Source organism: Hippopotamus amphibius, chromosome 5, assembly GCF_030028045.1.
Source record: "Hippopotamus amphibius kiboko isolate mHipAmp2 chromosome 5, mHipAmp2.hap2, whole genome shotgun sequence".
Taxonomy (NCBI): Eukaryota; Metazoa; Chordata; class Mammalia; order Artiodactyla; family Hippopotamidae; genus Hippopotamus; species Hippopotamus amphibius.
The window spans coordinates 145,905,554-145,928,894 of NC_080190.1; the positions used below are offsets into that span (position 1 = coordinate 145,905,554).

At 38.3% G+C, this 23,341-nt stretch overlaps 2 protein-coding genes across 4 annotated transcripts in view; one reads left to right on the top strand and one right to left on the bottom strand.

The window, feature by feature from the left end:
- Nucleotides 1-13,163, bottom strand: part of NUDCD1 (NudC domain containing 1) — a 99,835-nt gene extending 86,672 nt beyond the window's left edge. The window contains exon 1 of one of the 3 annotated variants that reach the window (XM_057735828.1): nucleotides 12,935-13,163. In XM_057735828.1, coding sequence (XP_057591811.1) covers nucleotides 12,935-13,052 — 118 coding nt within the window. In that variant the 5' untranslated portion in view covers nucleotides 13,053-13,163. Of the gene's footprint in view, nucleotides 1-9,426; nucleotides 9,454-12,934 lie in introns of those variants that run through there. The other 2 variants (XM_057735829.1, XM_057735830.1) reach the window with 2 other exon arrangements.
- A 195-nt stretch (nucleotides 13,164-13,358) lies between these two features.
- Nucleotides 13,359-23,100, top strand: ENY2 (ENY2 transcription and export complex 2 subunit). Its single transcript, XM_057736585.1, has 5 exons — nucleotides 13,359-13,517; nucleotides 14,926-15,002; nucleotides 18,995-19,065; nucleotides 20,355-20,429; nucleotides 22,838-23,100. The coding sequence occupies exons 1-5, from the start codon at nucleotides 13,512-13,514 to the stop codon at nucleotides 22,912-22,914; spliced, it is 306 nt and encodes a 101-aa protein (XP_057592568.1). The 5' UTR covers nucleotides 13,359-13,511; the 3' UTR covers nucleotides 22,915-23,100.
- Nucleotides 23,101-23,341: the final 241 nt, after the last annotated feature.

The window sequence follows — 23,341 nt, forward strand, 5'->3', positions numbered from 1 at the left end:
ATGACACATTAGAGCATCTCAACTTCAATGATATTTATAGGACATTCCATCCAAAAACGACAGACTACACTTTCTTCTCAAGTGCCTAGGAACATTTTCCAGGATAGATCACATCTTGGGTCACAAATCAAACCTCGGTAAATTCAAGAAAATTGAAATCATATCAAGCATCTTCCAGACCACAACGCCATGAGACTAGACATCAATTACAGGAAAAAAACTGCAAAAAATACAAACACATGGAGGCTAAACAATTCACTCTTAAACAACCAAGAAATCACTAAAGAAATCAAAGAGGAAATCAAAAAATATCTAGAAACAAATGACAATGAAAACACAACAACCCAAAACCTGTGGGATGCAGCAAAAGCAGTTCTAAGGGGGAAGTTTATAGCAATACAGTCCTACCTTAAGAAACAAGAAAATTACCGAATAAACAACCTAACCTTACACCTCAAACAACTAGAGAAAGAAGAACAAAGAAACCCCAAAGTGAGCAGAAGGAAAGAAATCATAAAGATCAGAGCAGAAATAAATGAAAAAGGAAGGAAGGAAACCATAGCAAAAATAAATAAAACTAAAAGCTGGTTCTTTGAGAAGATTAACAAAATTGATAAACCATTAGCCAGACTCATCAAGAAAAAAAGGGAGAAGATGCAAATCAACAGAATTAGAAATGCAAAAGGAGAAGTCACAACGGACACCTCAGAAATACAAAACATCATGAGAGACTACTACAAGCAACTATATGCCAATCAATTGGATAACCTGGAAGAAATGGATACATTCTTAGAAAAATACAATCTTCCAAGACTGAACCAGGAAGAAATAGAAACCATGAACAGACCAATCACAAGTACGGAAATTGAGGCAGTGATTAAAAATCTCCCAACACACAAAAGCCCAGGACCAGATGGGTTCACGGGCAAATTCTATCAAACATTTAGAGAAGAGCTTACACGTATCCTTCTCAAACTCTTCCAAAATATTGCAGAAGGCAGAACACTCCCAAACTCATTCTACGAGGCTACCATCACCCTGATACCAAAACCAGGCAAAGATGTCACAAAAAAAGAAAACTACAGACCAATATCACTGATGAATATAGATGCAAAAATCCTCAACAAAATACTAGCTAACAGACTCCAAAAGCACATTAAAAAAATCATCCGCCATGATCAAGTGGGGTTTATCCCTGGGATGCAAGGATTCTTCAATATACGCAAATCAATCAATGTGATACATCATATCAACAAATTGAAGGATAAAAACCATATGATCATTTCAATAGATGCAGAAAAAGCTTTTGACAAAGTTCAACATCCATTTATGATAAAAGCTCTCCAGAAAATGGGCATAGAAGGAAATTGCCTCAACATAATAAAAGCCATATATGACAAACCAAAAGCCAACATCGTTCTCAATGGGGAAAAACTGGAAGAATTCCCTCTAAGAACAGGAACAAGACAAGGGTGTCCAATCTCACCATTATTATTCAACATAGTTTTGGAAGTTTTAGCCACAGCAATCAGAGAAGAAAAAGAAATAAAAGGAATCCAAATTGGAAAAGAAGAAGTAAAATTGTCACTCTTTGCAGATGACATGATATTATATATAGAAAACCCTAAAGACTCTACCAGAAAACTGCTAGCACTAATTGACGAATTTAGTAAAGTAGCAGGATATAAAGTTAATGCACAGAAATCTCTTGCATTCCTATACACTAACAACAGAAGAGCAGAAAGAGAAATTAAGGAAACTCTTCCATTCACCATTGCAACCAAAAGAATCAAATACCTAGGAATAAACCTGCCTAAGGAGGCAGAAGATCTGTATGCAGAAAACTTCAAGACATTGATGAAAGAAATCAAAGACGACACAAACAGATGGAGGGACATACTATGTTCTTGGATTGGAAGAATCAACATCGTGAAAATGTCTGTACTACCCAAAGCAATTTACAGATTCAATGCAATCCCGATCAAATTACCAATGGCATTTTTCACAGAACTAGAGCAAGAAATCTTATGATTTGTATGGAAATGCAAAGACCCCGAATAGCCAAAGCAATCTTGAGAAGGAAAAATGGAGTTGGTGGAATCAGGCTTCCTGACTTCAAACTATACTACAAGGCCATAGTGATCAAGACAGTACGGTACTGGCACAAAAATAGAAAGGAAGATCAATGGAATAGAATAGATAACTCAGAAGTAAGCCCAAACATATATGGGCTCCTTATCTTTGACAAAGGAGGCACGAGTATACATTGGAAAAAAGACAGCCTCTTCAATAAGTGGTGCTGGGAAAATTGGACAGCAACATGTAAAAGAATGAAAGTAGAACACTTCCTAACACCATACACAAAAATAAACTCCAAATGGATTAAAGACCTCCATGTAAGGCCAGACACTATAAAACTCCTGGAGGAAAACATAGGCAGAACCCTCTAAGACATACATCAAATCAAGATCCTTTTGGACCCACCTCCTAGAATCATGGAAATAAAATCAAGAATAAACAAATGGGACCTCATGAAACTTAAAAGCTTTTGCATAGTGAAAGAAACCATAAACAAGACTAAAAGGCAACCCTCAGAATGGGAAAAAATAATTGCCTATGAAACAACGGACAAAGGATTAACCTCCAAAATATACAAGCAGCTCATGAAGCTTAATACCAAAAAAGCAAATAACCCAATCCACAAATGGGCAGAAGACCTAAATAGACATTTCTCCAAAGAAGACATCCAGTTGGCCAACACACACATGAAAAGATGCTCAACATCACTCATCATCAGAGAAATGCAAGTCAAAGCCACAATGAGGTATCACCTCACACCGATCAGAATGGCCATCATCACAAAGTCTGGACACCACAAATGTTGGAGAGGGTGTGGAGAAAAGGGAACTCTCCTGCACTGTTGGTGGGAATGTAAGTTGGTACAGCCACTATGGAAAACAATTTGGAGGTTCCTTAAAAAACTACAAATAGAACTACCCTATGATCCAGTAATCCCACTCCTGGGCATATACCCAAAGAAAACCATAATCCCAAAAGAAACTTGTACCATCATGTTTATTGCAGCACTCTTTACAATAGCCAGGACATGGAAGCAACCTAAATGCCCATCAACAAATGAATGGATACAGAAGATGTGGCATATATACACAATGGAATATTACTCAGCTATAAAAAGGGATGAGATGGAGCTATATGTCATGAGGTGGACAGAACTACAATCTGTCATACAGAGTGAAGTAAGTCAGAAAGAGGACAAATATTGTATGCTAACTCACATATACGGAATCTAAAAATGGTACTGATGAACTCAGTGACAAGAACAAGGACGCAGATACAGAGAATGGACTGGAGAACTCGAGGTATGGGAGGGGGCAGGGGGTGAAGGGGAAACTGAGACGAAGCGAGAGAGTAGCACAGACATATATATAGTACCACCTATAAAATAGATAGTCAGTGGGAAGTTGTTGTATAACAAAGGGAGTCCAACTCGAGGATGGAAGATGCCTTAGAGGACTGGGGCGGGGAGGGTGGGGGGACTTCAGGGGCTGGGAGTCAAGGAAGGGAGGGAATACGGGGATATGTGTATAAAAACAGATGACTGAACTTGGTGTACCCCAAAAAAATAATAAAAAAAAAAAGGGAGGAAGAGGCAAAGAACATTACCTTACAAAGGTCACTTCTTAGGCCATTTACCTTCTAGAATCAACCCAGTCAGTTAAGTCTTCTCTTCACCTAGTTACTGAGTTTTCTCTTTGCATATAAAGATGTAAAAAAGCAAGAGTACAAGTTTGTATAACTAGTTCTGAAGCAAAATTTATAGAATGGGGCAGGGCTAGAATTAGCAGCATTGCTCCCACTAAACTCTTTCACACAATGCTTCTGCATCATAACACACTGATCTGCTTCTCTCCCCCAAATTTTCCTCCAGAAGAGCAGGCATGAATTTTATCGTAAACTTACATAAATAAGTTACATGGCTCTTCTCTCCCTTTATTTCCATTACACCGTAAATCTTCACCAGCTTTTATTCTCTCTGCCCTAAAGAAACAGCCCAGAGACCACACAGTGCATTAGAAAGAGCATGAGCTTTAGGGTCAGGTTAGCCACTGATGAGCAGCTTACGGTTAAGTTACCTAACTTTCTACTTTATTCCTCACCTGTAATAAAAGTTAATAATACTTATAAAATTATTGACAAGCTTAAATTAAAAACATGTGAAGTATTTGCTATGTGACACCTAAGCAGAGTATTAATCTCCCTGTTCCTCTTCTCCCTTCCAAGGCTAATTCTCACAGAGCTGTCTATGATTCCATTCTCTCCTGCCTCTTCTAGGCCCTTCCTCAGGTTATCTCCTCTCCACCGGCCCCTTGTGCTCCACTTACACATGCTGAAAAACTTCTCCACTCACAAAACACATGAAAAAGGTTGCCTCTTCTCTGCTCTGCACTCAAAGCAGAGCTCTCTCCCACCCTGTACTTCTCGAACTTCTCTAAAAAACAGTCTACACGTCCATTTTCTCATTATCCTCATTAACCCATTTCCATTTTGTTTCAAGTTCTACTACTTTATAGAAATTACTTTTTCACTTAAAAATATGTACTGAGCAGCCAAGATGGAATAATAGTAACCAGATTTATCCTTCCAGCAGAAACAACCAGGGACTTCCCTGGTGGTCCAGTGGTAAAGAATCTGCCTTTCAATGCAGGGGAGGCAGGTTTGATACCTGGCTGGGGAACTAAGATCCCACATGCCGCAGAGCAAGTAAGCCTGTGTGCACCACAACTACTGAGCTTGCGTGCCTCAACTAGAGAGCCCATGTGCTGCAAACTACAGAGCCCATGCACTCTGGAACCTGCACGCCACAACTAGAAAAGAAAACCCGCACGTCACAACTAGAGAGAAGCCCAAGCGCCACAACGAAAGATCCCACATGTTGCAATGAAAGATCCCACAAGCTGCAACTAAGACCTGACACAGCCAAAAATATAAAAAAATAAATTGACAGATAAATGAAAAAAAGAAACGAGTAAGACAAAGTAAAATAAACCAGAAAAACTTACATGAAACAATAATTTTCAAGACATGAGACAACAGACAACAAAGAGAGTGATCCTTAAGAGACGAGAAACAAACGAGGTGAGCCCTACTACTGGCCCAGCTTAGTGCCGTGAGTTTCCAGGCCACAGCACAAAGAGGGGAGAGTGAGGTAGAACCTGACCAACTCCCCGATTTGAGGAATCTGAGCTGAAAGTCTGGGGAGACCAAGGCAGCTACAGTTCATTGGGCAAAGTACCAGAGAAGAGAGAGCCACAGAGGCAGACAACTCCAGAGATCTGCAGAGGGTCTCTCTCAAATATTCAGCAGAGTACTAATGGCATATGTTGAGGACACTACTCAAGGCCAGGGAAAGAACCATCTGAAGGGATTAGGGGAACAGCTTTGGGTACTCACACAAGGCTGGGAGCTGTGACTGTTCCCACTAGGTAGACCAGAGAAAACTCCTAATTCATAGGCAGAGTACACAGAAAAGTCCTGTCTCAGTGGTGGGGAATACTCAGCCATAGACTAAAAAAAATCATAGAAGCAAGACCTAGTGGAATTAATCCAAGTAACTTAACTGCAGAGAAGAATAAAATTCAAGATTTATAAGAATACAAAAATGTCTTATACCCAATAGGGTGTAAGACAACTTTCTGCATCCAATCAAAGATTACCAGGCATGCAAAGAGGAAAGAAAACAAAACCCAGGAAAATAACCAATCAACAGAAGCCAACACATAACTGACACAGAAGTTATAATCAGCAGAACAGAACATTAAAATATATATTAAAGTACATTCCAAATGTTCAAAATGACAACCAGAGACATGAAAGATATTAAAGTCATTTAAATCAAACTTCTAGAGATGAAAACTACAATATATAAGATGAAAAATACACTGGATGGGTTTAATGACATAATAGAAATTGCAGAAGAAAAGATTAGTGAAATTAAAGGCATGAATATAGAAACTATCCAAAATAAAACCAGTTAAAAAAAAAACCAGAAAAAAAATAAAAAGAGCACTGATGAGCTGGGGTTAACTTCCAGTAATCTAAAAATGGGTAACTGGATTCCTCAAAGGAGAAAACAGAGAAGAAAAGAAAAAAAAAAAGAAAAACTGGAAGAAATAATGGCTGAAAACTTTCCAAACTTGATAAAAACTATAAACCCATGGATCTAGGAAGTTCAACGAAGCCCAACCACAAGAATCATAAGGCAAACCACATCAACACAACATAATCAAACCGCTCTAAACCAATACGAAAATTGGTTTAGAAAAATCTTGAAAGCAGCCAGAGAAAAAAGAGATATTATGTGTAAAAGAACAAAGATAGGATAACACATAATTTCTCATCAGAAACAATACAAGTAATAAGACAAGGGGGTAACATCTTTAAAGTACTGAAAGATAAAAACCGTCAACCTAGAATTCTGTACATGGCAAAAATATCTTTTGAAAATCAAAGCAAAAAAGAAAATATAAGAGCGAAATGGAAGTATACTTTTGTAAGGTTCTTACACTACACGTGAAGTAGTATAATATCATTTGAATGCATCATGTAATAAGTTAAAGATGTATACTATAAACCCTAAAGCAGCCACTAAAATAACAAACAGCTATAGCTAATAAGCCAACCAATGTGATTAAAATGGATTCATTTAAAAATACTCAATCTAAAAGAAAGCAGAAAAGTGGGAAACTTCCATCTTCCCAAAGATGAAATGGGACGGACAGAATACCAATAGCAAGAAGACAGACCCAAAGCTAAGAAAATCAATAAACACATTAAACATAAACAGTCTAATTAAAAGAGATTACCAGTTTGAATAAAAAAAGACCCAACTATTTTTGCCAAAAAGAAATGTATGTTGGACTTCCTAGGTGGCGCAGTGGGTAAGAATCCACCTGCCAACGCAGGGGACATGGGTTCGATCCCTGCCCCAGGAAGATACCACATGCAGCGGAGCAACTAAGTCCATGAGCCACAACTATTGAGCCTGCGCTCTACAGCCTGTGAGCCACAACTATTGGACCCATGTGCCACAACTACTGAAGCCCACACACCTAGAGCCCATGCTCTACAACAAGAGAGGCCACCGCAATGAGAAGCCCACACACCACAATGAAGAGTAGCCCCCACTCGCCGCAACTAAAGAAAGCCCGTGTGCAGCAACGAAGACCCAACACAACCAATAAAATAAAAAAATAAATTTATAAAAAAAAAAGAAATGCATGTTGTCACAACATTTTAAATAAACTATACTTCAATAAAATAAATAATAAAAAAGAAATTCATATTAAATACTGAGATACAAACAGGCTAAAAGTAAAAGAATGGAATTTATATATATGCACACTATGGTAACATTAATTAAAGGAAAGCCGAAGTGACTATTTTAACAACAGACAGTAGAATTCTGAGCAGACTATCACCAAGGATATAAAGGTTATTTCATAATGATAAAGTGGTCAGTTTATCAAGAGAACATAATAATCAATAATGCTTATGCAACATAAAAGAGCTTCAAAATATATGAAGCAAAAACTGATAGAACTGCAAGGATAAATAGAAAAATCCACAACTATGGCAAGAGATTTCAAAATCTCTCTCTAATGCAACAAGTATAAATTCAAAATAATCATGCTGAGTAAAAGAGGCCAGATAAAAAAGTACATAGTGTGTAATTCTATGTATATAAATCTAGAAAATACAAATTAATCTACAGTGACAGATTAGTAGTTGCTTAGGGATTGAGAGGGAGAGAGGGAGAAACAAAGGCCAGTTACAGGAAGGCACAAGGGAACTTGTGGGGATTAGAGCTAAGTTTAACATCTTGATTGTGGTGATGACTTCATAAGTGTATATGTATACATCAAAACTTGTCAAACTATACATTTGTGTAGATTATTGTCAATTACCTCTCAATAAAACTAATGTTGTGTGTGATATAAAATCATCTATTATTCATCAGTCATGCTCCAGTCCCAGAGATGAAACATTGAAAAAGATGGATATAGGACCCTCAATACAGAACTAATAGTCTTAGCAGAGAAAACAGACACCAAATGCTACGAACTGTGATTAAAGTCTATGAAGAACCAGGTACTATGGAAAAGTACAGATTCTAATTTGTACAGATTCTATAGTATAGATTCTAACTAGATAGTCAAGAAAGGAACCTGAGTAAGTAACAAGGAAACCAAGATGAAAGCATGGAGTATGAGTTAGCTAGGTCAAATACAGGAGGAAAATATATACATTTACTGAATGAAGAGTCTAGGAAAAAAATATAAGATAAATGCCTAGAAACGGAATTCCTGGGTCAAAGGGCAGTTGCAATTTCATACAAAAGGTTTTTTCACTTAGTTCTTTGGAACAGAAAAAGACAAAGTGACATTTACTGTTTCTGTAGCATAGGGGATTTTAGAACAATTTAATCACATTTAAGACAACACAATAAAACTCAATGCTCCAAGCTCTTTGAGACCACACACATCTTCATTCTCACCTCCCAACTGTGGAGATTCACACACCACAGGTACCCACCAACAGTCTGCTGAATTAATATGAACCTCTTGGGTTGGTTATAAAAGAAGGCAAACTGTCAGAAGGAGCAGCTCAATCATACCTCATGATATCTCTAGAAATGGCAGTTTTTAAAAGAATTAACCTCCTCTTCTTTATCATTCTCAAGTAATAATTCTTAATGAAAGCTCCTCACGAGAACTACTGCAAAGCCTCCAAACTGGTTTCCCCACTCCCATTCCTCTCATCCTCCAAACTCAATCTCCATAGAGCCCAGGAGTGAACTATTCAATTCCCAAATCTGCCATTTCCCTTCTATACTTAAAACCCTAAATGGCACCTAATCACCTCCACTTGTGCATCCCAAAGAGAATCTAAGACCAATACTGGTGAAATGAGGGGACAAAAAGAACAACTTTATGTATTCAATTAAGAGGACTACTTATTTTGAGATTTTGCTTCCTGCTTTTTTGGTGTCGAAATATCCTTTTGTTTATGAAAGGTTGGGTTGGTACATAATAGTTCTTAAGAAACATCTCCAGGTAGCAAGTTAAAAAGTTAGTAAATCTATGACAGTTGGGCTTTATTTTTTATCGTAATTGCCCACGGAAAAGTCTGGGAAACACTGACTCACAGGATAAAGTCCAAAAGACAAAAAAGTACCCTCACCTATCCGAGTCCTCTCACTTTCCCAGTATTTTTTGCTCAGGCAATACAGCACTGCTATACTGCCCTGCACACAATCTCATTTTTTCCCTTTGCTCATGCTTTCCCATGAATGGAAAGACCTCAACAACAACTTTTCTTCATTCACTCAATGTATTGAGTACTCACCATGTAAAGCACAAGAGAAACACCACTGTATCCATGGAACTCACAGTCTAGTAGAGGAAACAGATATCAAATAAATGCAGAATTAAAAAACTATAGTACGTACTGCCTTACAGAGAATGGAGTGAAGAAGCCCAAAACCGAAGGCAGAAAGCCTAGTCAGGAAGGTACTACAGCTGGGATAAGAAGTAACAACGACGTGGACAAGGGTAGAAGCAGGGAGAAGTCAAGATTTTGAGTTGACTGGATTCGCTAAGAAACTGAATAGGGAATATAAGAGAAGAAACACCAAAGATGACTCCAGCATGAGCAACTATTTAAACCTGCTCTAGTAGTCCCAATTTTGTTTACTTCCCTGGATATATTATGCCCTTTGGTCTGAGCTTCCCATATTGACTCTAGGCTTGATTATACGACTTGCTTTGGCCAATGGGACAACAGCAAACACTGCAAGCAGAGCCTGAAAAACTCTTCAAGACAAGACTGCTTCTTGTCTCTTGGAATAAGCCTGTGCCAGCCTGCTGAGGGATGAGAGACCACATGGAGGAAGGCCAAGCAGAGACCATCTGAAACCACCTTAAACCAGCCTAAAGCCAGAGAACTCCCAAATACATGAGAAAGTCCACTCATGACTAGAACCACCTAGCTGACCTGTAGACTTGTAAGCAAAAATAACTGCTTACTATTTTGAGCCACTGAGTTCTGGGGGGGGGGGGTTTTAATGCAAGGCTAACTAACATGGTGGTATCATTTATTTATATGGGGTGGGAGAGAGAAAGGAAGGGAATGAAAAGAAACATCAAGCTCATTTTCTCTTACCCTGAGCAACTCCTACCTCTATCTATTCTTTAAAGCTCAACTTAGATAGTAACTCCTTCAGGAAGCTTTCCCAGATGTCCCAGGCTGGTTTGGGAAAGATACCAGATCACTATCATTATGTTTTTGCTTTTTTTTTTTAAATAGCACAAATGCAAGCCTCTTTGTCACTATTCATTATAGCAAATTGTTGGAAACAACTCATGTTCATAATTAGTGGACTGGTTTGATAAACAATAGTGTATCCTCACAGTGGACTATTGGATGGTTATAAAGAAAAATGAGGATGCCCTCTGTACCACCATGGAGTGATCCCCAGCATATATCACTGAATGGGGAAAAATCAAGATAGAATGGCGTTTATCGTATACTACCTTTTGCGTAATAAGAGAGGAAGAGATGTATGTGTGCATGTGTGTGTGCATGTGTGTACTTAGGTTGTCCAAAATAAACTCTGGAAGCCTAAAGCAAAAACTAAGGAAAATGGTTGCCTACTGGGGAGAGAGCCATGGGGTAGAGAGGAGAGATATGGTACTCAGACCTCTGTGTGAGTACTTTGTTACATAACTTTGAGCTTTGAAATGTGTACATATTTTACTTATTCAAAAAATTAAATAAAAAGGGATAAAATTAAATCAGATGTAATAATTGAACCTAACTGTATATCAAGTTGGTGGCTTAACATCGAAGAAAGTAACTTCTTCAAATGACCTTAAAACCCAGTATTTTAACTGCCCATCCCTAGTGGGGTATAGTTTAAGGACACACATGAATATATAAAAACAAAGAAATCATGAACTGCACTTGTCAGTCTTATTAGCTGTAATACTGATATTGTTACTTCGGAAATTATTATAGGAATAATGTTGCAAAAAGCAAATAAACACATTAATGTTGTTAGGAATCAAGATTCTTAGCATGATAGAAAAGATAAGATTTTTAAAGCTACCTAGAGTCCAATAATATTAAATTTGGATTGGAAATATCAATATGAATTCATAATAATCTTTGCTCTTAACATACCTACTTTATAATCTGTTCACTGAAAAGACCCGGAAGCAGTGATAGCCTTATGGCGATGAACACCCACTACTGCCCAGATTTTACTAGCTAAATACCATTTCCCATTAGAAGGAAGCAGAGTTTCTTGGAGAAATGACTGATTCCTGGTCTGAGATACTTTATAATGCCAGAAAGCAAGGAAGCTATCAAAGATTAATGGGTTTGTCTTCAAAATAATATAGGAACTAAATTGAATGATTTTCCGCTGGCTAAGATGAGGTGCTTGCATATCAAACAGAATAATGACTAGAATTGATTGCAATACATCAAAATTATATTAAAAAAATCCATGCCTTCAGAATGATACTTCAAAAGATAATTGGTCACCAGTATATGTTGCTAGGGCACCAGCTCACTATTCTGAAAGTCACTAAATAAGAATCATGCATTTATTCTGCCTTCCTTATATTTCAGGATATCTAAATGGTTGATGATGCAAAGTTTTCCTTTATAGAAAAGTCTCAATGAATAAATGTAGAAACAAAGATAAAATTAGAAAATCACCTTTTGACCACCTTAACGAAATAACAGGTGCAGGCAATTATCATCAATGAGTGTTAACATATTTTCCCATCCTTTTACCCTCAACCTGTCTGCATCCTTGATTCTAAAGTATTTCTCTTGTAGACTGGGTATAGTTGGATCTGATCTGATTTTTTACTTATACCGGAACACTATCATTATGTTTTGTACACATCCTTATCACTGCTTTACCACACTGTCTTACAGTAATCTGCTTACACTTTTCTTCCTAACTAGACAATAGCATTTCTATGTTACTGACTGTGTCATATTCATCTTGATTGTATCATCATGTAACATAAAACAAGCTCTCAACAGAAGTTGTTGAATTTATATAATTTACATATTAAATGAATAAGCACTTATTTGATACTATAAAACCTAGATTATTTCTCAAGGTATGATCCACTGACAACATGCATCAAAATCAGCAGGGCTGTGTATTAAAGATGCAATTTCTGAGCTCTTTATCATTTTAACAGAAATGCCGTTCTTTACCTTGTAACAACAAGGATGAATATTCCCGCCACCTACAGATAAACAAAACAAGTAGTAGAAGTGTGGGTTCTAAAGCAACTTTTCCACAAATTTTTCTCGAGATGTCATCTACTAAAGAGTCCTTAGTCTGACGGCCCGATCCTAACTGCAACAGAGTTTCTCTTCTAAGAACTGGGTCTCGGCCAGAGAAGACAGGAGCAGAAGGTCCTCCAAACAGGTGTGGCTTCTCAACGCACACGTTTACAGAGGATGCTCCAAGAGGAAAGCCTGCCCGGAGCTCTCTCCGCAGCAGGGGCCAGGCCAGGACCGACAGGCGGGCGGAGCCCAAGCAGCACCCGCGTGCAAGACCTCGGAGCCCGGGCAGCGGAGCCGAGGGCCGGCCCAGGGTTCGGCTACGGAAGAGCCACTCGATGGCGGCTCTCTCGGGGGTCGGGGATGGGCGTCATTCTCCCGAGGCAGCCCCTCTGGGTCCACCCCAACTCGGCAGGCCGTGACGAAGGCCACGGTCGCCTGGCTAGCCGGAGTCACAAGGAAAGAAAATGCGGAAAGGGGCGAGCTTCGGAAGCCGAAAAGAGAAAGGAACAGAGCGCGCACGGACGCCGCCACTTCCCACCTGCGTCAAGCTCCAGCTGGTAACAGGGCAGCGGCTCGAGTGAGAGTTTGTAACCCTCAAAGCGGGGATCCAACAGAGGTCTCTTCACCCGCAGAGAGAAATTAGCGGCAACCTCCATCGCCTTCCCGGGTCCTAGCGTAAGAAATAATACAGCTGGCGTTGAAACGTCCGCGCTTCACTCTTAACTCCGTGGCTGGGAGGCGGCGTGGTTCCCATCCCAGAAAACACTGCGGGTGTAGCGTGCCTTCTGGGAAATGTAGTGCCCACGGGAAAGTTGGCTCTGTTGCATGCTGGGATATGTAGTTTTTCGGGAACTTAATGCCGGTGCGACAAAACAACCTGGACTCTCTTACCCAGAGGGCTGAGCGACCAGGAGGCGGCCCGCGCTGGTTAAATTCTCACATTATAGGCAGGGTGGCGAGACCCCGCCCCGGAAATGCGTGTGCTAGCTTTCTGTGTGCTTAGGTGCCCGAGCTACTGAGGGTCTAGGTCCGGGCAGCCGAAGAGTGTGGTAGGTAACGGTCGTCAGCGCAAGGGTCATTTCGTCGCTGGGAAGGGACGGCCCTCGCCCGCGGTGATGGTGGTGAGCTATGCCCGTGGTCCTCAGGGCCGGGACCCGGGCCCAGCCCAGGCTCCTTTCGATGTGCTGTCTTTCGTTAGCTTCCCCGACCCGCGCTCGCGGGCCTGTAGGGCTCTCCGACAGGGCGTGCTACCGGAGTTGGCCTGAAGCCAGTCCTCGCTTTGTTTTCTGGCTCCTCCCCTCCCGCCTCTCCCGCTGTCTCCGCCCTATTCTATTTTCCCAAAGAATGTATGAACTGGGAGGGATCCCCTAGCGCCCTTGTTTTACCAGTGAGAAAACTGAGGCCTTTAAGAACTGACTTGTCCAAGGTCACTATCCGTATTTTAGGGGCCAAGGCAAACTCGAGCTCAGTATTCTAGGAATGGTACTGATTAGACCTTGGTATTATTTTGAAAGTGTTAGGCTCCAGCTGCAAAAGCAAACATATCCGAGTCCTTCCGCAACCTCTCCTTTCTCCTGTCCCATTAGAAGAAAAAAAACAACTCTGAAAACTCACTGCCAGTCTGAGTTTTCAGATAGGCGGCGAGGTGGGACACAACAAAAGTAGTCTCAAGTTAGTGACAGAGAAGTTGGAGTATTGTTAGTTTATTACAAGTTTTACAGCTTAACCTTCCTCTCCTTTCTACACCGTTCTGCTTGTCTGTTTTTACTGCAACTTGAGAATTTTCTAAGGTAGGAATTAATTTGAGATTTGTTTTCTTATCTCAACCAGCAAGTTTTGATAAAGAGCACACATACACATATACTTACAACTCGTTTGGCAGTTGTAATTCTGGGTGCATACTCGTGAAAACTAGAGTAAAGCACTTAAGAGCCTTACCCGGAAATTTCATTTTTCACAAACTGTGCTTAAGTTTTTATTGCTATTTAGGTTGTATAGCTTCTCCAAAATTTTGAATGCAGTTAGTTAAGATGCAGAAATGATTCGCAGTTAGTTATGATATGCTGTTAAAGTATTTTGGGGCTTCTGGGGTCACAGTACCTGAGTTCAAATCCTGCCTTCACCACTTTCTTGTCTCGGTGCCTCAGTTTCCTCATCTGTAAAATACAAACCATGTTAATGGTATTTACATAAAAGAATAAGATCTGGGAATTAAATGAGATAAACACTCAATATGTTAGCTCAGTGCCAGGTACATAGCTGTTTAATAAATGTGATAGTAATTGTTATTATCCAAAGACTTATTAATAAAGCGTACATGGGGGAAGAAAATTGTAAAGTTCATGATTATGACTTCTTGGGATGCAGTAAATAATATTGAGAGTAAGGACCTTGTAAACACATTGTTGAAATTTATCACCCCTTCAGTTGACAGACAGAATGTTAAACGTGTTGAGGTGCTTGCCTAGAGAATTTAGAAGGAAATGCTTTGTAAGTGTTCTGTATCTGAAAATACATGTTGATGTTCAGGTTAGCAAGATGAACAAAGATGCGCAGATGAGAGCAGCGATTAACCAAAAGTTGATAGAAACTGGAGAAAGAGAACGGTAAGTAATAGATTTGTTAATAAATTACATTTAGCATCTTTAAATTATAGTTATGTTATATTGTAAGAATCTAAATATCGAATAACAAAACTGATGTCAGTGGAAATAAATTACAGAAAATTGAGATTATCGAAAGCTTCAATTCCTAACATCTATAAAAATGCTTAGGTCTGTTCAATGTTGCAAGACTTCGAGGGAAGTGAATCATGTACAGAGATGAACAGGAAATGACTCTCTCTCAAAAAAATGTCCAGTCTAATAGAGAAGAAAAATATATACCCAAGTAACTACAATTGAAGATAAAATGTTACCCAGTTTTTAACAGGGAGACATGATGGAACCAGTTTGTTACCAGGCTCTCTTAACCTCAGAGCAGCATGTGCTGTTCCTGCTCTCTGAGACATTCTTCTTCCTTCTCCCCATCTTTTACTAATTCTAGCTCATTATCAGGTCTTAATTCACATATCCTCTCTTCTAAGAATCTGTTAGCTCCCAAATGCCTTGTCCTAGCATAGCATTTAATCACCTTGTATTATAATCACCTACTTTTATCAATACAATCTGAGTTCCTTGACAGCAGAAATACTACTGTATACCCAGCATCATGCCTAGCACATAGTTGGCCAAGTAAATATTTGAAGAATGAACAGGTTTGGAAGTACAGAGGAGCATCTAAGGAATCAGAAAAGGCTTCCAGGAGCACGGTGATAAATTGTATGAGAGACATATAGAAGGAGCAAGAGGGATCTTTCAGCTCTACCTGGGGAGTAAGGTGATCAGTAAAGGTCTCACAGAATAGAAGTGGTACTTCAACTGGGAGAGAAGGATTAGCAGTTCCCCAACCCAATGAAGGAGAAAGGACAGTCTAGGCAGATGGAACCAAATATGCAAAGTCAAAGAGATTTGTTGCAATATGATAATATTCTGGGAAACTGCAATTAAAATGTGAAAGACAGTGGATAAGAGAAATGTGGCTTTTGTATAATCAGAAATTTTTTCATTAAAAATGATAAACAACTCACTAACTGGCTCAACCTATGGAAATATGTAAGATCATGTAACTAAAAGTCTAGGGCTTGAAGGTGCTTCAGGCACCACTGGGTCCAGGCACTCAAAAATTGTTGCCAAGAATATATCTTTCTTTTCCTCTCTCATCTCTGCTTTCTTCTCTGTTGGCATTGTTCTCAAGAAGGCACTACCCACAAGGTGGCAGAAATTAGCAGTTCAAAATTTACATCTCTCTACCTGAGACTACCTTCCTCCTAGTAGTTTCAGCAAAGGACCTAGCTTGATTACCGTCTTACTTAGGTAGTAAGTAGGCCGTTCATGATCAGCCTTGCCTAGGTCACATTTCCATTGCTAGAGCCCTACCCAGATTTCTTACACCGAGAGTTGTGGAGGGTTTTACTGTCAAAGAAATGGCAGGAAAATAGGTGGTAGTTTGCAAAAACATTTGTGGTTGACATTATTCTTGGGTGGTGGGAGTCATTAAAAAATTTTGAGAAAGGAGCTGACTAAATCATATTTGTACTTTAGGAATGTTATTTTGGCAGTATGGAGGATAGACTTGAAGGGCTAGAGATAGATTACAGAAGATGTTATCAGGTTAAAAGTGAAAAACAGCAAAAATGGAAAGAACTTACTTTTTTTTTTTTTTTTTTAAGTAAAATCAACAACCCTTGATATGGGGAATGAGGAAGAAGAAAGCATCTAGAACAGTGCCTTGGGAAACTGAGAGGATAGTATTGCCAAATAATGCGTATAGGGGATTATGTATTATTGTTTTTTATCTGTATTCATTCACGCGGCTTAAAATTACTGAGTTTTTACCATGTGCCATGCCCTGTTAAGGTGCTGGAGATACAGTAGTGAACACACTGAAGTCTGTTCTTTTATACAGCTTACATTCTCCTGGGAGAAGACAGAAAATACATGTGTAATATGTCAGATGGTGATGAGTTCTAGGGAAAAATAAAGAGAATAATCAGGTGTGTTACTTTGGATAGGGGAAAAAAAAAACTAGGCTTCACTGATAAGAGATCAAAAGGAAATGAGGGAGTGGGGAGACTCTTAGGAGCCATGGTCCTACGACAAGCTTTCCTGGCCTTCCGCCTCCCCCACCCCAGCTGCACCATTTGCACCTTATGGGACCTTAGTTCCCCAACCAGGGATGGAACCCAGGCTCTGGCAGTGAAAGCGCCAAGTCCTAACCACTGGACAGCCGGGGGATTCCCTTGCCAGGCATTTTGAGGAACCCATAGAAACTGATGAGACTGCGTCAGTTGGGTGAGGGAGAGAAACAGTAAAGTCAGAGGCATCGCTGCAGAGGGGGCAGAACATGCAGGGTCACTTAGGCTGTAGTAAAGACTTAAAATTGTATTCTGAGTAAATTGGGAAGCCACTAGAGGGTTTTGGGCAGTGAGAGGAGAAAGAAGGATACAAGGGAAGTAGCAGGGGGAACAAGTTAGGAGGCTTTGGCAACAGTCCAGTCAAGAGAAGATGGTGGCTTGATCGAGGTAGTGATGGCAGAGGTGGTGAGAAACATTTGGATTTCAAGTATATATTTTAAAATTGGAACCAGTCGGATGTGCTTATGAATTGGATGTTAGTGTTATCAGAATTGCTGAGTGAAGGATGCTGCCAAGGTTTCTAGCCTGAGGACTTGGAAGAATTGAGTTGCCATTCTGACAAGGAGGACAGCTTAAAGTGGAAGAGAAGCAAGAGTTGGACTATTATGATTAAATTACTTAATTAAACATGGAGATGGAACTGTAATGTAGTGCAGCGGTCCCCAACCTTTTTGGCACCAGGGACCGGTTTCATGGAAGACAGTTTTTCCACAGACCAGGGGTGGAGTGGGGGGGGATGGCGATGAGAAGTGGCAGATGAAGCTTGGCTGGCTCACCTGCCACTCACCTCCTGACGTGTGGCCTGGTTCCTAGCAGGCCGCAGATCAGTTGCGGTCCACGACCCGGGGGTTGGGGACCCCTGACGCAGTGGATGTTAGGCCTATTGAAAAAGAGGCAGTTTGGTTTGGGACTTGACATGTTTAAACTGAGAAATTAGGTGACTTAGGTTGAAGATTGAGGCTTTGTAAGAGTAGGTATTGCAAAAGGATAAAGTATTTGATTGCACCCGTGGTGCCATTAGTTGTAATATACATCATTATTTTTTTAACCTTGAAGAATAAAGTACTGCCAATTAAATTATGATAGGCATGCCAATTACTGAATTGTTAAAATGTGGAAAAACACAGTCAGAATTAATGAAATACCGGGCTTCCTAGGTAGCGCAGTGGTTGAGAATCTGCCTGCCAGTGCAGGGGACACGGGTTCGATCCCTGCTCCAGGAAGATCCCACATGCCTCGGAGCAACTAAGCCCGTGTGCCAAAAAAAAACAAAAAACAACAAAAAAAATAAAGTTTATGTCACAAAAATAAAAAAAAAAAAGTAAAAAAAAAAAAAGAATTAATGAAATACCATAGTTAATGTGTAGTTTAGAAGGTAATGAGAAGAAGGAAGGGGGCAGTCTGTGAGGTTGGAGATATAACACGGAAGTCAGAGAGCTAACGGGTAAGAATTTGTAGTTAAAGAATGGATTTTGGAGTTTGAAGATTTGAAAAGTACAGCTGCTTCAAACTCAGCTAATACCGTTTTGAAGCTGTACAAAACCCACAATATTCCTGTTGGTGGAGGGAAGTAGAAAGTGTGTAAGAAGGCCAGAGAGTATGGTTTCTTAAGAAGTATTGTACCCCATCCACTTCATTGAATTTTACTGATGTTGAAAGTGAGGCCCAGCATTTAAATGACTTGCATAAGATCAAAGAACTTTTTTAGTGATAGAACCAAGATTAGGTAGTGGTTAAATTAAAGTTTTATAACTGGAAGGCAGGGGATTTTTAATTGAACAGTTGAAGCTTTGCTTCAAAGATTGCTATCTAAGATGTTGTACACTGTTGTAGTTTAATTTGGGAACACTTCTTTTTCAACAGCCTCAAAGAGTTGCTGAGAGCTAAGTTAATTGAATGTGGCTGGAAGGATCAGTTGAAGGCACACTGTAAAGGTAATCAGCTTCATTTAGAAGATAAGCTAATTCCATTGCTCTCAACTGTGTTGGTTTGCAATTCACTAGAAAAATTATAGTCAGTATTTTAAGATATATTGAGTGTTTGAGCATAATTTTAAACAAATAGAAAATTGAATCTTATGGAAATAGCTTACCTCCTCTCAGTGATAATATGTAGACCTCTTCCTAATTTTCTTTGTGTTTCTCTTAAAACAAGTGAGGCAAGATTTCCTGTGGCATGGAGTATGAAATCCCACCTTTTTCGGTGTGCCTACTCAAAGTGAAACATTAGTTATTCCTAGTCTGTTTTTCTTAATAACACGTTGAGCACTTTATGGTTGGCAGACCTATAGGAATTATATCTCCTGTCTTTAACAGTGTTATTTTTGAAAAAAATCATCTATAAAAGCTCTGAGAAAATCACATGTGCTTTTTAAATTATAAAATGGAAGCTTGTTAAATTTCTGGGTATTGATAATGATGCCATTAGATAGATTACACGTGTGACTAAGATGAATCTCCTTCCTTTCTGGCTCAGCTTTTGGTCTGCTGGAATTCTGGATGTTTATAATGAATTCTCATTGTACTGTAATGGTTTCTACGGATGATAATGATGGTAGAGACTATTTATATCATTCACCTGAAGAAGGCAATGTGCCAGAGTAATAAAAGCATAGACTTTGAGGTCATACAGACCTTCACTGGTAAGACTAGAACTGGATTTCAAGTCTTGTTTTAATGAGTTATTTAATCTTTAAGCCTCAATTGCCTCATCTCTGAAGTGGGGAAAATGCTCAGCTCATTAGATTATCGTGAATATTAAATGATGCAAAGCACCCAGCACATAATAGAGGCCCAGTAAGTGTTAACCCTTTTCCGCCTTTCTCCTTCTTTTGGCCCAACCAGAGAAGAGAAAGGAACAAAGGATTTAGACTTAAATTACAGCTTTTTTCCCCTCCATACATTCAAGAGCTAATGTGATTATCGTGAAATAAGATCTGTGCTGTTGTAAGTTTCCAGTCTTTTATAAATATTAGATTTGAATTTACGGTTTAAATTCATTCTAAGTGTTAGAATTATTTGTTTTATGTTTTTGAGCTGGTGAATACATACTGTGTTTAAGGTTGAACTAAATCTTCATTAGAAAAGAAAAAAAGAAGTGTCCTCTTTTTTTTTTAAAGACCAGTCTGTACTATAAAAACATGATCTTAACCCTTCCTCTATGAAAATCTTTCTTACAGATAATGATTTTAAATGATATGATTTGTTTTTTGCTTTTGCATAAGAGGTAATTAAAGAAAAAGGACTAGAACACGTTACTGTTGATGACTTGGTGGCTGAAATCACACCAAAAGGCAGAGGTAAGAAATACAAATTGTGTGAAAGGAAACATGGGCTAAGACATGATTTTTTTTTCTCTTTTACTGTTTCGGCTATTCTTTCTTTTTACAAGGAAAAGCATTCTTTCCAAAATTATGTGGGTACTTGCATCTCCTCTCTGGGAAGATTTATAGTTGCCTTGCCAACTCTCTTGCATGGTCTTGAGTACAAACAGGATGAGAAGTATAAAATGTTTTTGCACTCTTAAAACAGTATACAAATGTAAGTTGATATGGTTAAGACATAATTTTTAAAACACGAGATTTTATAGAGGCAAATATCTGAAGCTAGGATTTATAAACTTTAGCCTGATATTTAATAATTCAGAGTTTTATACCAGCCCCTGAGTCATTGCTCTCTTTCCTTATTAAAAATAAACAAAACTGTCTTCTTGAATGTCTAATTAAAAATTTGGTAGCTTCATAACTTCATGGCCAGGGTAATTCATATTTAAGACTCACATTTCAGCTACCTTAATTTCTCCCTTTAATGCTTTGTTTAGCGAAGCCAAAGGAAAGAGAGGAAATAATATTTATCTCATCAGTGTTAATATATTAAGTCAGGAATTACATCATATAATTAAGTGTAAATAGGTTATTTTCATCATTTCATTTGAGGAAGTCAGGGAGAAGGGGGTTGTAGTTATAAGTGGAAACAGGTAAATTAGATGACCCATTAGTTGTTTCCTCACACAGAAATAGTAGAAAGAATTTAAGTGTGAAAAGTAAATAAGTTTAAAATTATTACTTAGAGAATACTTGTCCCCTTAACTGCTACCATCTGAAAGGAGCTACGACATCTCATGGTCCTTTCCAGCCATCTTTTTAGGGCTGTTTACAGCTAAACAACATGACTTTTTTGGTCAATTGTATCTCAGAGAAAGGGGGGTAAAAAAAGCAGTATTTATTGTGCCCTCCATGGATTTATATTTTAAAATAAATTTCTATAATTTCTTTTTCTACTTCTGTAATGTATGATTAATCTGTTAACATTTAAGAACGTAATCTGTCAACAGGGTAGAAATTATCCTCTGCTTCTCCTTCAGTGCTTGTGTGTTGGACATTTCTGTCCCTTGTAGCTCCCCTGCTAGAGAATGAGCAAAAAGGAAAAGAGAAGTAAAGATAAATCTTTTTTTTTCTTTTCATAGTCTTCTTTTTATTGTCAAAAGAATTATTTGTTTTATTTTTTAACATACAGTAAAATTGACCCTTTTTTAATGTCAATTCTATGAACTTTAATATGCACAGTGATCACATTTCCAGTGGACTTGAATTAATTGTGTAGTCTTTATTTCTAGGCAGGCTTACACTAAATTTATAAAGAGTAGTATCTGTTTAGTAATTCCCTGTTGTCCTTATTTTTAGTAGCCAAAAAGAGGCAAAATAGTGTAGATTTATGTATTGACCTTTAGTATTAATGTAAATTTCAAAAAGCAGGGATTTTTTTTCCCTTTTTTTTTTTTTGACCACACCACATAGTTTGCAGGATCTCAGTTTCCCGACCAGGGATTGAACCCGGGCTACACAGCAGTGAAAGCATGAAATGCTAACCACTAGGCCACCAAGGAACTCCCATTTTCCCATTTTTAATTTAATATTCTGAGTAGATAATACAGTCACATGGTTCAAAATTTTAAAAATAAACATATAACAAATACAACTACTATTGAAGCTTTTGCATCTTTGCTGATTCAAGTATATGCATTTATTTCAATACAGTATTGCCAAATTACCTTCCCCAAAATGCTATATCAATTTATTCTCCCACCAGCCAATATGACGGCCAGTTTTCCCTCAATCTTGCCAATACATATATTATTGACCTTCGGAATTTAGCCAGTCTGATTGGTAAAACATGCTATCTGAGTGTGGTTTTAATTTTCATTTCTGTTGTGAGGTTAAACTCTTTTTACATTCAAGAACTATGTGCCTCTCCTTTTCGTATCTCCTCTGCTCATTTTTCTGTAAGCCTGCTGATCTTTTTCGTATCAAATTGAAGAAATTGTGTAGTGGAGAGATTAGACCATTTTTGTAAGAGTGTTTTCTCTGTTTTTGTTTTTGTATATGGTGATTTTGACCAAGCTTATTAAGTTGTTGCATTTGAATCAAATCTATCAATTTTTTACAGCCTCTGTTTAAAAAAAAGACCTTTTCTATTCCTAGTTTAAAGAATTTTCACATGTGTAATATATTTTTAGGTATTGGATAGATAGTTCATTCAAATAATGAATCGCAAATATATTTTCTCAGATGTCTTTATTTTTTTATTGAAGCATGAGAGTTACTTATGAAATTATTCTGTTGGTAATTGTGAATAAAATGCCAAATCTCAAATTGACATATATTAATTGGAATCTTCTTGCTCTTATATTTTTATTTTTATATTTCAGCCCTGGTACCTGACAGTGTAAAGAAGGAGCTCCTACAAAGAATAAGAACATTCCTTGCTCAGCATGCCAGCCTTTAAGATTGAATTAGATTGTGTTGTTTTGTGGTTTTATTTCTGAAAGTAAAACTTGCCATAAATTAGGAATCAATTTCCCAAAATAAAATCCTTTTTTGTATGATGGTATACAGTTTTCAGTAATGATGTATACATTGTATTGATTTTTTTCCCTAAATGTGTTATTTTAATAAATATCTCATGAATGAGCTTGAAGTTTCCTTGGATTTTGGAATAAATGGGACTTTATTAATAATTCATCAGATTTGTTAAGAGAAAAAGTCAGCAGTTAATACAGTTTGTGTTAAGTATGTAAATGTTAAAAAGTAAGCAAATCTCTGTACTAACAATCGAGAAGAGGTAAGCAGCCTCTTCTGATTGTTTGGATGTAGTGTATGCCTCTTTTGAATCCGTATAATATTTTATAATATATGTCCCATCTTGTACTGCA

Bases quoted from the DNA above. Each gene is read 5' to 3' on its own strand.
- ENY2 (XM_057736585.1), top strand. The intron at 19,066-20,354 runs GTAATCAGCTTC...CTTTTGCATAAG, and splicing joins GTTGAAGGCACACTGTAAAG to AGGTAATTAAAGAAAAAGGA. The intron at 20,430-22,837 runs GTAAGAAATACA...TTTATATTTCAG, and splicing joins AATCACACCAAAAGGCAGAG to CCCTGGTACCTGACAGTGTA.